This window comes from Eretmochelys imbricata, chromosome 3, assembly GCF_965152235.1.
Source record: "Eretmochelys imbricata isolate rEreImb1 chromosome 3, rEreImb1.hap1, whole genome shotgun sequence".
NCBI classification, from domain to species: domain Eukaryota; kingdom Metazoa; phylum Chordata; order Testudines; family Cheloniidae; genus Eretmochelys; species Eretmochelys imbricata.
This window is the reverse complement of record NC_135574.1, coordinates 56376482-56389828: the sequence shown is the minus strand read 5'-3', so window position 1 is coordinate 56389828 and position 13347 is coordinate 56376482. Positions and strand designations below refer to the sequence as shown.

The window sequence follows — 13347 nt, the reverse complement described above, 5'->3', positions numbered from 1 at the left end:
CATCCTGGCATGCTGTATCACACAGGTTCAAGACGCCATGTGATCGAGTAGCCTAATACAGACCCTTGCTGTGGTGGTGGGGCACCATCTGAGTCCTTGTACGATGTCCATTATTGCTTGGAAGTGAGCCTCCGGCAGGAAAGCCCCGGCCCAGTTCGATTCCAGCACTGGCCCAATAAACTATCTTTGAGTTGGTACCAGGGTTGACTTGCTCTCATTGAGGAGAAGACCCAGCCTGTCAAAGGTGGATCTCACGAAATTGACCTGTGCATCCACTTGGTCCCTGGAGCAGCCAGTTGTCGAGGTAAGAATGCACCTGTACCTGCCTCCTACAGAGGAAGGCAGCTACAACCAATATGCACTTGGTGAACACTCGGGGGGCCACGAACAGGCCGAATGGGAGGGCCATAAATTGGTAATGTTTGTGACAGACCACAAACCTGAGGAAGCATCTGTGGACGGGTTGTATCGATATGTGGAAGTACGCATCCTTGATGTCGAGGGCGACATACCAGTCTCCTGGATCTAGAGAAGGGATAACTATTCAGGGAGACCATGTGAAACTTCAGCTTTTTCATGAAGCTATTGAGGCCTTGCAGATTGAAGATGGGTCTGACTGACACACACACACACACACACACACACACCCTTTGCCCTGGGGATTATGAAACAACGGGAGTAGAATCCCTTGCTCTTTAGGAACCTCCTCCACTGCCCCTGTGGCAAGGAGCATTTGCATCTCCTACATGAGGAGATGCTCGTGAGAAGGGTCCCTGAAGAGGGATGGGGGCGCACAGAACTGGAGAGAATATCCCACTCTACCCTGCGAAGGACCCAGCGGTCTGATGTTATTTGTGACCAAACACAGTAGAAGTGGGATAGATGGTTCAGGAAACAGGGATGAAGATCTGGTCCATCAGCTGGTATGTCATCCCCGGGCACACCTTCGAAAGGCCTGCTTAGAGCCTGAAGTAGCACTCTACCGGCCCTGGTTGGATGGGGGCTGGGAAGGCTTATGCCTGCCGTTCCTGCCACGCCTGCTAGAGAAATCGTACCTAGGACGTGAAGGACAGGGGCTCTGTATAGGCTGTGGCATGCACCCCCAGGAATTTCAGTATAGCCCTGGAATCTTTAAGGCTATGCACACAGGTCGGCTCCATCAAATGGCAGGTCCTGCAGGATATGTTGCACCTCGGGTGGGAGCCCCGAGGCCTGGAGCCATGAGCTTTGCATCATGGCAATCTTGGAGGACAAGTGCGTGCCGCCAAGTCTTCAGCATCCAGTGAGGCCTGTAAACAGGTCCGTACCACTGCCTTGCCCTCTTCAACAACTGCCCTGAACTCCTCCTCAGACTCCGCAGGTACTAGCTCCTTGAACTTTAGCCTTGAGTTCCAGGAATTGAAGTTGTATCTGCTCAGGATTGCCATTTGGTTGGCAATCCTGAGTTGAAGCCCCCAGGTCAAGTAGACCTTGCGGCAGAAAAGGTCCAGCTGTTACATTCCTTGGATTTGGAGGTAGGACTCTGCTGCCCCTGTCTATTGTGCTTGTTTACCATGGCTGCCACCAACGAGCAGGGCTGGGGGTATGTGTAAAAATATTTGTACCCCTTAGAGGGAACGAAATGCTTCCTCTCAACTCCCTTTTCAGTTGGAGGAATGGAGGCAAGGGTCTGCCACAGGGTCTTTGTGTTGGCCTATATAGTTTTGATGAGGGGCAGAACCACCCTCGATGGACCTTCCAGGGCCAGGATGTCCACCATTGGTTCCTCTGGCTCTACAACCTCCTCAGCCAGAAGGCTCATGTTGCGCACTACCCTTCGCAGCAGGTCCTGGTGGGTGCGGCTATCTATGGGGGATGGTCCCGAAGCAGAGGTCCCTGCAACCACTTCATCCGAGGAGGATAACAATGATGCCAGAGGAGTTACAGGGTCTTCGTGGCCCTCTGGGTCCCTGGGGACATCCTGCACAGCCTTTCATTCCCCGCTGACCACCCCAGGGTCCACGCTGGTGGTGGGAGCAGGCTCAGATGGTGGCAGGGTGGAGTGCACTGGAGTCACTTCAGAACCCCGAGCAGCGGGGTAACTCATTAAAGCCGCAGGTACCTGTGGCTCTCACACCTCCAAGTAGAAGTCCTTGGAAAGGTGCCCTGGGCCTGGTGGTATGCCCACAGGGTCCAGAACGGCCATTGCACAGGCACTTGCCAGGGCCCTGCAGCCACATCCAGACACCTATGGTCTGATCTGGGTTGGCTACGCCTGGAGTACCAGGACTCTGTCTCCAAAGACAAAGACCTGGAATGTAAAGGCAGTGCCCATCGGAGCTGCACCTGTGATTGGTGCTGGGAAGCAGTGCTGCGACCGGGAGCTCCCACAAGAGGTCGAGTAGTGCTGCAACACATGATGCTGGGAGTGGGACCTGTGCCTCATTAGGGACTGGTGCCGCGATGGAGAGCAGTGCTGAGAATCAGAGCTGTGCCACTTGGTCCCTGCTGGGGACTGGTACCGTGGCGTTGCAGTTGATTGCATCAACATTGTGGGCTTGCTTTGAGACAGTGTAGCACATTGCAGTACCAGAGCCTTCTCCCAACCAGCCAGAGACATGGCACCATCATGGGGCGATTAAGTCCCTTGCGGCCTCGAAGATGTTTGGTGTGGATAGCAACTGGATGTCCTCCACCACGTGGCCCAGGGAGTCCACGAGCACCAGACTTGACAGCCCCCCCTTGCAGGGCCAAAGTCAACAGTGCTGTCTCCCGGGCTGTCGGTGCCGGGTGCTCCTCCCCAGAACGCACACTGGTGGTGCTCTCCGAGGTGGCTGTCCTTGGCACAGGAGATCGGCCCGTCCTGTTTGCGGTGCCGCTTCTGTGGTACTGGTGAATGGGAGTGGTGCTGCACCACCTCCGCTGGCCTCAGTGCCAGGGAGCACCAGTGCCAAGGGTCTCTATGCCCAGAGTCCTTCCTCAGCACAGCTTCACATTATGGAGATCAAAGCACTCCATATGGAGGAGCTCAGTGCCGGATCCTGCCATGCCGAAGCTGGCTGGGGACGAAGAGCTGCCTCCATCAGGAGCTGCTTCAGGAGAAAGTCTCGCTCCTTGTTCTCCCTGGGACAAAACCCTTTACAGATTTTGCACACGGTATGTTTGGCTGCAGGGTTTAAAACCTTAGGATCGAAGCATGCCCTGAGCCCCAAAGGGAACAGGAAAATTGGGATGGGGAGAACCCCCCCACTCCTACACTAACACTATAAACTAACAACTCTTAACAGTACCAGACTACAAAACTACAATGATACAACTACTAGGAGAAACAAGGAGCATTTGCAATAGCAAGTCACCATAGTTCCAACGACCATCACCGGCTGTAAGAAGGAACTGAGGAGGTGCCGGGTCAGCAGGGTCATATATTCACTGCCGTGGAGGCGCCACTCGAGGGGGCTCAACAGCTGACCAGACGGGTGCTGCTAGGGGAAAAACTTTCCGGCAACTGTGCATGCTGCACGCACACACCTAACTGGAATCTACACGAGCAAGCACTCCAAGAAGAACTGGAAGAACTGGAGTTTATATTTAAAATGCTAATCTGGTACCCTCTTAACAAATAAGTTCTGTGAGGATTCAGAGACTTATCTGCTTAGTTTACTGAAATTTTTAAATTTTTTAACTGCTGTCAGCATTCCAGTGCCAATACAGCTATTGCAGGAAGATGAACTCTATTCTGACACCTCCACATCTAAATTCCAGCTGCAGCAACAAGTTCTGCTCTCATTTCCATCACTGAAAGCTGGGGTTGCACAACAAAGGCAGAAACCTCATTATTGGTAACATACCAGTCTGGGAGAATACAGTTGACTTTCAAATTCCAGATTGATTTTACAGGTCAGGGAGTTAAATACAGCTTTACTTGGAAACTGAGCAAATTTTAACTGAGAAGTAGTGGGAGACATACACAGAACCACAGTACCATGTTTCCAGAATCACTCAGTTTTCACTCTTATCTAAATAGTATATTGGTAATAGACCTACAACTAGGATCATACTGTAGTATTTGTTTAATGAGGCCTCACCTATTGGAAAACTTTTTGAATACTATTTATGTTGACACTTTAATTAAATCCATTAATGGATCTCTGAACAAAGAAATACCAAGTCTGTGATCTAGAGAGCTGTTTCCATCACAAGAGTAAAGCATGTACAAATTAAATGTGGTGATCCTACCCTCCTAGAAAAAGTTTAGTAGGTCTTCAAACAGCTCCCTTTTGAATGTTACAATTCCCCCTCCCCACCCCCCAAATATACTTGTGTGTGTTTGGGGCGTTGTACAGTTAAGTTGTTTTGGTTCTTTGTGTTTGTGTGTCTGTGGTTTGTTTTATTTTTAAAAAAGGTCAGGTGTTTCTTCAGTGCAACTTCTGTCATGATCAAATTTGGGGATGACATTGTCAGGACTTAAGGTCCTGCAGCTGCGCCTGCTCAGTATTCCTGATACCCTAATGAGCCGCTAGGTGCCTGATGGATTGCCCTACACGACTGGTTGAAGAAGTTAGCAGGCCAGTTCTTAAGCTCAGCAGCAGCTCCTTGGCTACTCAACAAACATGCCCACGGACATTCATCCTCCCTGTGCTTGCATCTTGCCAAGCCCTGCTCCTTCTCCATTCCTCCACAACTCCTGTCCAGATCCTGCCTGCACCCAACCTTGTCCTCAACCTGTCCCAGCTTTGCTACTGCCTCAGAACCAGCCATGCTTCTTCCTTTCCTGACTTCTGGTAATCCAGTTCCGACCCTCAGCTCTGATTCCTGACTCCAGCTCTCTCTGTCTGCCAAACCTTGGCTCTGGCATTCAGACTGACTCCAGTTCTGACCTTCAGCTCTGCTTCCTGGTTCTGGCCATGTCAACCCCTGGCTCTCACATCCAGACTCCAACCACTAGGCATGACTCCCAATCTGACCACTAGGCCTGAGCGCCTAGAACCCGGGCTCCTGACAGACACAAACCAGATGGGTAGCAAACACACAAGATACAGCCTAACTGTAAAATGACCGAGAAGTTTCAGTAATGGAAGACTCCAGGCAATAAGGAGAGGCTTAGTGCTAATGAAAGTGAAGTCCTACAGCCAGTGAAAGGAAATAAAACACATGGAGTTAAAACCAAGGAATCACTGCATTAAAATGTTTGTCTCCTTAACGCATCCTTAAACTTTTACATTAAAAAAAAAGTGTCATAGTTAAGAGTTACTGGACCCTTTCTGATTTCGTGGAGCACACCATTCCCAGGATTCAGACCTCTAGCTGTCATCTAGCTCCAGGTGGAATCACAAGATTATCCCATTCTCAGATCAGGCCCTGGGTTGCACAAACTGGTTCTAACCAAGAGTACCTCAGTAGGTTTGATTTAGGGTCAGAGCCTGGAGGCATGTTCCCTCCAAGAGCAACTGCTGTTTTATTGAGATAGAACAAAAAGCATGTAAGAGGCCTTAAAACAATAATAAAAAAAACTGCAAGCATACCTAGCTTTTCCCTAAGGATTACCATTCCCTGGATCTGGGGGCCTCCAACTTCTTTAGACTCTCTCAGCAGCCTCTGTGTCAGCCTGTCACCCTAGAACTGGGGTGGGCAAACTACGGCCTGCGGGCCGGATCCGGCCCCTTGGGGCATTGGGTCTGGCCCATGGGATTGCAACTGCCGCGGGCTCTGCACCGCTCTGGGAAGTGGCTACACCACGTCCCTGCAGCCCCTAGGGCTGGGAGGGCAGAGAGCTCCGCACGCTGCTCTTGCCTGTGGGTACTCCCCCCAAAGCTCCCATTGGCCAGGAACGGGTTACCACAGCCAATGGGAGCTTCAGGGAGGTACCCACAGGCAAGGGAAACACTTGGAGCCCTCTGCACCCCACCCCCACATGCCATGCAAGGACATGGTGCCAGCCGCTTCCCCGAGTGGCATGGCGCAGCACGGGTTCTGCCCTGGCCCCGGTGCGCACCGCTGCCACCCCAGAGCCGCTCTAGGTAAGCAGCGCCGGGCCAGAGCCTGAACCCCTTCTGCACCCCACACCCCAACTCCCTGTCATGAGCCCCCTGCCACACCCCAACTACCTGCTCTGAGCCCCCTGCCACACCCCACATCCCTCCTGCACCCTAACTCCCCATCTGAGCCCCCTGCCGTACCCTGCACCCCAACTTCCTGCCCTGAGCCCCCTCCTGCACCCCAAACCCCTTCTGCACCTTAATCCCCCTCATATACCCCACACCCCTCCTCTGCTCCAACCCCTTGCCCTGAGCCCCTTCCAGCACACCACACTCCACCTCTGCAGCCCAACCCCAGCCCTGCAAGCAATTTCTCCACCAAGATGTGGCCCTCGGGCCAAAAAGTTTGCCCACCCCGCCCTAGAAAGTTTCTGGCAAGTGCTCCCCACTACTCGTAATCTCAAGAGAAGGCTTTTGTAACTATTTAAATGCCCTTCTGATCTCCAGGCTCCTATCTCTCGCAAAAAAGCTTGCAACTTAATATAGACGAAGGTCCTTGAAGTTAACAGCTTGACCACTTTTTCAAATGTGCTAAGATTACTTAGCTCTATTGTGTTGCTTTTCTGTTTTCTCTTTCAGCTCCCTGTTAAATTAGATCAGTGGTTCTCAACTCATGGCCCGCACGCTGCCCAATTAGCACACAGCTGTGGCCCAGCTATGTGCTAAAGGCCACCAGGCCACGCGGCCAGGTCCGGGCTCCCGGCTGCCCAGTGTGGCGGGGTCCGGGCTGCCCAGTGTGGCCCTGCACAGCGGGGTCCCTGCCACCCGCCCAGGGCTCCACTCCTGGCCCCACTTTGTGGAGGAGTCTCTGGGCAGGAGGCGCTAGGCATAGGGGTGTTGGGAGGAGGGGAGAGCGCATTGTGGTTCTCAACCTGCAGCCCAGGTAACACAATGATAAATAGGTTGAGAACCACTGAGTTAGATCAATAGTCACATAGTAAATTCTAATAATCCACCATCGTCATATAGTAACTTTACCTGACTTGAATAGGTCACACACAATGTTCATACAATCATTACACATCAATATTCATAGATTAATATTAACAATTCCACATCCCTTGCAACAACCACTATACTGTGGCTGCTACAAAGGAGTGTGATTGAGATTGACAGGTTCACAATAATTTTAATAAGCAGTCCATTATGTAAACAAATTGAAACCCAGTGAAATAGTATCTTCAATACTTTGGTTTTCAGAAATTATTTCTCAAATGAGAAATTAAATACCTGTTCACGCTATCAACTTTACCTTTATACTGAAACCAAAATAATCATAAGACGTCACAGTAGGTTCACATAAAAAACATCTGCTTTAAATTACAAGGAACCTAGTGCATTGGAAGTTGCCTTTAGAGTGAAAGGTAAAAATGGATACAATGCTTTCTTACCTTAAGTCACAAGACCAAAATAGTCCCTTCCCAGAAGCAACTCCACAACACAGGTTTGCTTACTTTTAAAACACTCTTTTCTGATCATGCCTTTCTGGCCTGGCCCTTTAGAATTTGGCAGACACAAGTAACTGCAACCCTAAAGTAGCCATTTTGTAATGGGCTGCTGACTACATTTCATTTTCTCTTTTCCTGCTCGTAAGGATCTGCGATGTTTCCCTTCATTACTTATTGCTAAGGAAATGGCATACTATCACACACTTATACTCTGAGAACAGCTATTTACCATGGAAAATGGTTCTTCTAGAAGTTTTGTCTGTATGTATCCTCAAAACCTGCCCTTCATTATTTCCAAGTCTTAGAATAATCAGATTTTTGAAACAAAGGAACCAGAGAGCAGTTGGAGCTGCACCTCATTACATATCTTCAGATAAGTTGTCATAAGGACCATGAACATGCCACTCCAATGAACACCACAATCCAGAAATTTCTGAACTCACACAAAAAATAACTACTAGCATGCACGCAGACAAATACTCAAAGGAAAACCCATTATCTGTGCTAAAGAATTTCATGTGGCAGGTAATCTCATATGATAAATTTCATGTAGACTAGTTTGCAGAAGTCAGAGGAGTTGTGGTGTTAAAGTCAGGCTTACAAATTAAAGCTAGTTACTATATTACCACAGGAAATACCATCTCTATAATAGATGCAATCTGTAGAAAATAAATCTTCAGCAGCTGTACACTCCCTATAACTCCTCTAGATCAAGTGCCAAAACAATGACCACATTTTACAACAAAAATTTAAAATAACCATAGGATTATCCATATTCCATGGCTCTGTAAATTAAATTAATCTAAATCAAGAAGGTAGAACAGATTTATGTATTCCAAATTTATATATTCTGGGGAAGCTGCAACAGCTTTCCACTTGTGGCCCTGAGTACAACAGATGGCTTTGCTGCTGCCATACCATCTGTGACCACCACTAACCGGTCCATTCATTGGTACAATAAAAATTATTTAAAAACCTACTGCTTTCCAGTACTTTGATACATGACCTTCTCACACAAAGAGACAGAGAAACTGACACAACCACTATAATAGAGTGAAACTTGCTGAAGATCTGAAAACTCGCCTGGAGTTGGAAAGTCACCTTTCCAGAAAGTATACCAGCTTCAAACCTTGACTTCCAATTCTGGATGCATATCACTCAGTTCTGAAAGCAACTTCAGAATCTGGTGACAAGGGAAATGTGAAGGTAAAAAGTGAATTTTCTTGTCATATAATGTTTTGCCAGGTGCCCATTAAGGTATCCAAAACTTTGTGAACTGAGGACTTAAGTTTGCCTGACCCCGAATTTCTATTTCAGATTTCCCCATCCTGGAAATGTGACATACATTTGTTCTTAGATGTATATGTTCCCATTTAGCTATCTTAAAATGAATATTGTTTGCCTGCGCACAGCTTACCAAGGGATCCAAATTACTTTGTACCGGTGACATGTCCTCTTCATTATGGACCAATCTTCCCAACCCCATGTATTGTGATCAGTTAGACCCTGAGCCTGTCCCTGCCCCAAAGAGGTTACAGTCTAAATATACCCATACTTATGCATCTCACCCCCCCAGGGTGCACAGTGTCAATGACCTGTTTTGCACAAGTGTAACTCCATTAAGTTAATAGAGTTTTCTCCCAAAATCAGGAATAAGTGTGGTGTTTTAGTGAAGGCAAAGGACTAGGATTCAGGAGATCAGGGTGCTACTCTGAACTCCGACATATACCTTGTGTGTGACCTTAGGAAGAAGTTGCTTTGCTTCTTGTGCTTCAGTTCCTCATTTGAAAATGACAATAGTACTTCTCTATCTCACAAGTATACTGTGAGAACAAATATGTCAACGTTTATTAAATGCCACAGAAGCGCCTAAACAGTTTTCAGTCCCATATCCTTATCACCTGATCCAGCATTTACTGATAATTATAGCAAGTCTTTAAATCCTAATAAATATAACTTGGCTAGATATCGAGAGGCTCCCATTTTTCAGAGAAGGTACTGATTAGAGGTTGACTAACTGCATGAGTACAATAAAGTGACCACATCTGAAAGACTTTTTTTTTTTTTTTTTTTTTTTTTTTTTGAGGTTTGTCCTTTCGCACCAGCTATCCCATAAACGTGAAAACATCTTTTTTGTGGTAGACTGGTTCCTGAATTAAGACAGTACCCAAAAAGTGTGCTAGGTACCTCACAACAAACAAGACACACTCCTTGTCACAAAGATTATTATCTAATTGCTTTTTATTTTGAAAGAGAGTGGAGGTGGGCAAAAATTGTGCTGATAATGGAAGGATTGTTTTTAACCTTAACTACAGAAAGTACTAGGACCTCTCCATAACATAGATCATTGTAGAAATCCATTACATCCATGCCTTAAATCTGGTATTCAACTGTATCCTATGATTTTAAACTTAAACTATTTAGTACTGTAGGAGTTACTATTAAAAGCAACTAAATATCAAGGCTCTAAAATTGACACACTCAAAATGTATTCAAACTTCTAGTGAAATTTTTTTGTAATAATTTACAAACAAACCTGGACTTTGAATGAAAAGCTACTTTTAAAGTTAAGAAATTTTGACATTAAAGAATCATAGCACGCTCTCCAAACACCCCTCCTCAAACAGATGAAGAGGATAACATATACTGACTTTTAACACTGAAATAGAATAATTAAGGACTGCTAAATGATAAAATTAAAAGCTTTGTTAGTTATATTTTAATGATTTTTAGTTACACATAGTGAATGAGTATAGATGAGCTAACACTTTAGGCCTTGTCGGCAAAAGCATGGTTTTGCCAATTCTTCTTTTACACAGAATTGCTGATCTGCTTAAAATGATGTGACATTAGGTAACATAAAGGTAACATATTGTGCTGGAAGTTATGAGGTAAAAAATCACACATCTGTAACAAAAAAAAAAAACTTTCTGGGAAGACCCAGGCCAGGATGACATAAAATGATATGAACCAGGAAGAGCACACCCAGCAAGGAAAGTACATATGTTGGGTAACTCAAGCCTGCACATGCAACATACAGTCACCTAAAACCCAAAGAATTAATGTATTAAAAGCCAATTTGATAACAAGTAATCTGTTATGGAGAAATGCAGAGAAAACTTAAATGGGCTCAACCTGGAGAAACACTGACCAGAAACTGACAGATGGGACTGAAGGACCAGATCAAGCGATCAGAGAACATGACAACTATCACAGAAGGTGGTAGGACTTCCCAGTGTCCTGGAATGTGGTAACTTTTTCCCAACTTCTATCCCAAAAGGTTACAGCAGGACAAACCCCATCTACCTAAAACCTTAAAAATATGGAAATAAGTTATGGGAGAAAGGAATGTATATGTTTTCCGCCTTCGTGTTGCCTATAGCACTGTTGATAACACACTCCAACTTCATAAGGTTTTCACTTCCATCTCCAATAGATACCCCAATTTCAAACTTGCACTCTAACACAAGAATAAATAAATAAATAAATCTTACTAGTGACCTCATATGCTTTTATAGCAATTTCAAAAGAGCAGCTCATCTGACTCTCACATTCCATGCATTTGGGAAACTACTTTGCCATCTTCTTCGGGAATGTTAAGCATAAATCTTGTTTTAAAATGGTCTTTTAACTGTGTGAATCACATCCTCCCTTTGGCATTCATATCTATAGCCTAGGTCTACACTATATGAGCTACAGAAGTAATTGTTAGTCCCTTTGAAGACCAGCCACTCGACATACTTGGTGATCAGCATGGTTGGATTTTAACCTTGGCTCGGGGGGGGGTGGGGAGGGTTTGGTTTATAGTAGTTAGAGACAGGATAGGGGTGAGATAGCTCAGTGGTTTGAGCATTGGCCTGCTAAATTTAGGTTTGTGAGTTCAATCCTTGAGGGGGCCATTTAGGGATCTGGGGCAAATATTGGGGATTTGGTCCTGCTTTGAGGAGGGGGTTGGATTAGATGACCTCCTGAGGTCCCTTCCAACCCTGATATTCTATGGTGGTAAGAGTAGTTTAATCACTCTGGAAGGCAGTGTGGTGCAATGGATGAGACAGGACTGTCATGTTAGAGACTTGGGTTCTGTGCCTGCAATGACCTTGGATAATTTTTCTGCTAATTTATTTCAAAATCTAAGTCTTCAGCAGCTGTCCCATAACTGTCTTCTAGGTTGAGGTTCATGACTGTAGTCAACAAGGAGAATGGCACTAGAATTTAAACTGCACTTAGGAGTTAAGATTTGAACTCCTCGTCTCCTGTTTCCCAACTGAAGACTACAGGGCTACAGGACAAGATCTATTTCGCCTCATGTATTTTATCCTTCAAAGAAAAGTGAGACTACTAGGGGGGAGTGGAGGCATGAAGGGAGGTGTTTCCAAAGGTAGTGATTTTTAAGTTATTATTCTCTCAATGTCAATTCATTTTTCATCAAACCACCAAGAAAAGTACTGCTCCAAGTCCATACTCTGTGTTTTGGTTTTTGCCACTTCAATAATTTTTTCTACAAAATAAAGCTTTAAAGTTTCTTAGAACTAAACTCTGAAACACAACCTTAACTATATTATAATTATCACACACACAAATTGTTCACCTCTAGGTTTTTTGGGTAGGGAAGTTGTCTGTCCATCGGTTTTTTTACACAGATAATGAAGGTCAGTCTTGTATGGCTCTGGACCAAAGGAATGTTTACTATTATATGTTCATGTCTTTACCATCTATTTAATATTCCTACATACAGTACCTCCTCTGATAAGTACTTAGGTAGACTATTTCAAAATTTCTCCAAGGGTAATTTAAAGCTTCAATACAAAGAATACTATCTGAATTATTGGAAGTATTGCATACTTACGCTGGTGACACTGATTGCATTTCTGTCATAGTACTTCTTCTTTTCATATTTATCCCTGATGAAAAATTCTACAGCTCTGAAAACAGGCAGTTAAGGAAAACACAGTGAGAGGAAGAAAATTAATCTAAAATCTGGTTAATTAAGAATATTCAAACTAAAAGAATGACATCAGATTCTAATTCTCCAACATTTCATTTTTGCAATTTTATTTTAAGGTGAGAGAACAAAACCTGAACGGCTTTGGTTATTAATGAACATGGTCAACTACTTTCAATGAACTTATCAATAGTAAAAATTCAGTCACAGCTACTTACTGCTTAGATTTCATATATACTTCTCTTAACAGCTTCATTTTCTTACTTTGAAATCAATGACATGAAAAATGGATATACAAAATAGATGTGATTCAGTGTCCTGCCATCAAAACATTTTCACTCCATATTTATATTATGCAATAGGTTGTGAGCACCCACAAAGACTAACACCACCACACAATCCTGCAATAAGAATCACAGAATCATAGAAATAGAAGGCTGGAAGGGGCCTTGAAAAGTCATCAAGACCAGACCATGCTCTGAGGCAAGAGGACCAAATAAACCTCAGCCATCCCTGTCAGATATTTGTCCAAGCTGTTCTTTAAAAGTTCTAATGAGGAGAACTGCACAACCTCCCTTGGAAGCTGCGGCAATTCTCAGGGCTCCCAGGACTGAGAGTCATCTTGTTACCCCCTGCCACCCGCAAGAGGGAGTCTTTCTTGTGGTAGTTGGGTGTCAGCTCCTTAATACCATCAGTCTTCAGCCACTCAAACACTCTCCTCTGGGCTATGCCAGCCCCAACTTCACCTGGCAGGTTAACCATCGGGGCATCCCAAACCCCAAGTTATTTTGAATCGTTCCCCTATGATATATCCAGCCCCTGACACCGGCTACTCACAGAAATTCCAGATCCTCTGCACCAAACTTCCAGATCCTCTGCTACAGCTCACGAAAGCTTATGCTCAAATAAATTGGTTAGTCTCTAAGGTGCCACAAGTACTCCT

General features: G+C 45.4%; 1 protein-coding gene across 3 annotated transcripts in view; it reads right to left on the bottom strand.

Annotated features, from left to right (window-relative positions):
- SMAP1 (small ArfGAP 1) overlaps positions 1 to 13347 on the bottom strand; it is a 241089-nt gene that overhangs the window by 167837 nt on the left and 59905 nt on the right. For all 3 annotated transcript variants that reach the window (XM_077812683.1, XM_077812682.1, XM_077812684.1), the window contains exon 4: positions 12309 to 12384. In XM_077812683.1, coding sequence (XP_077668809.1) covers positions 12309 to 12384 — 76 coding nt within the window. The remainder of the gene's footprint in view (positions 1 to 12308; positions 12385 to 13347) is intronic.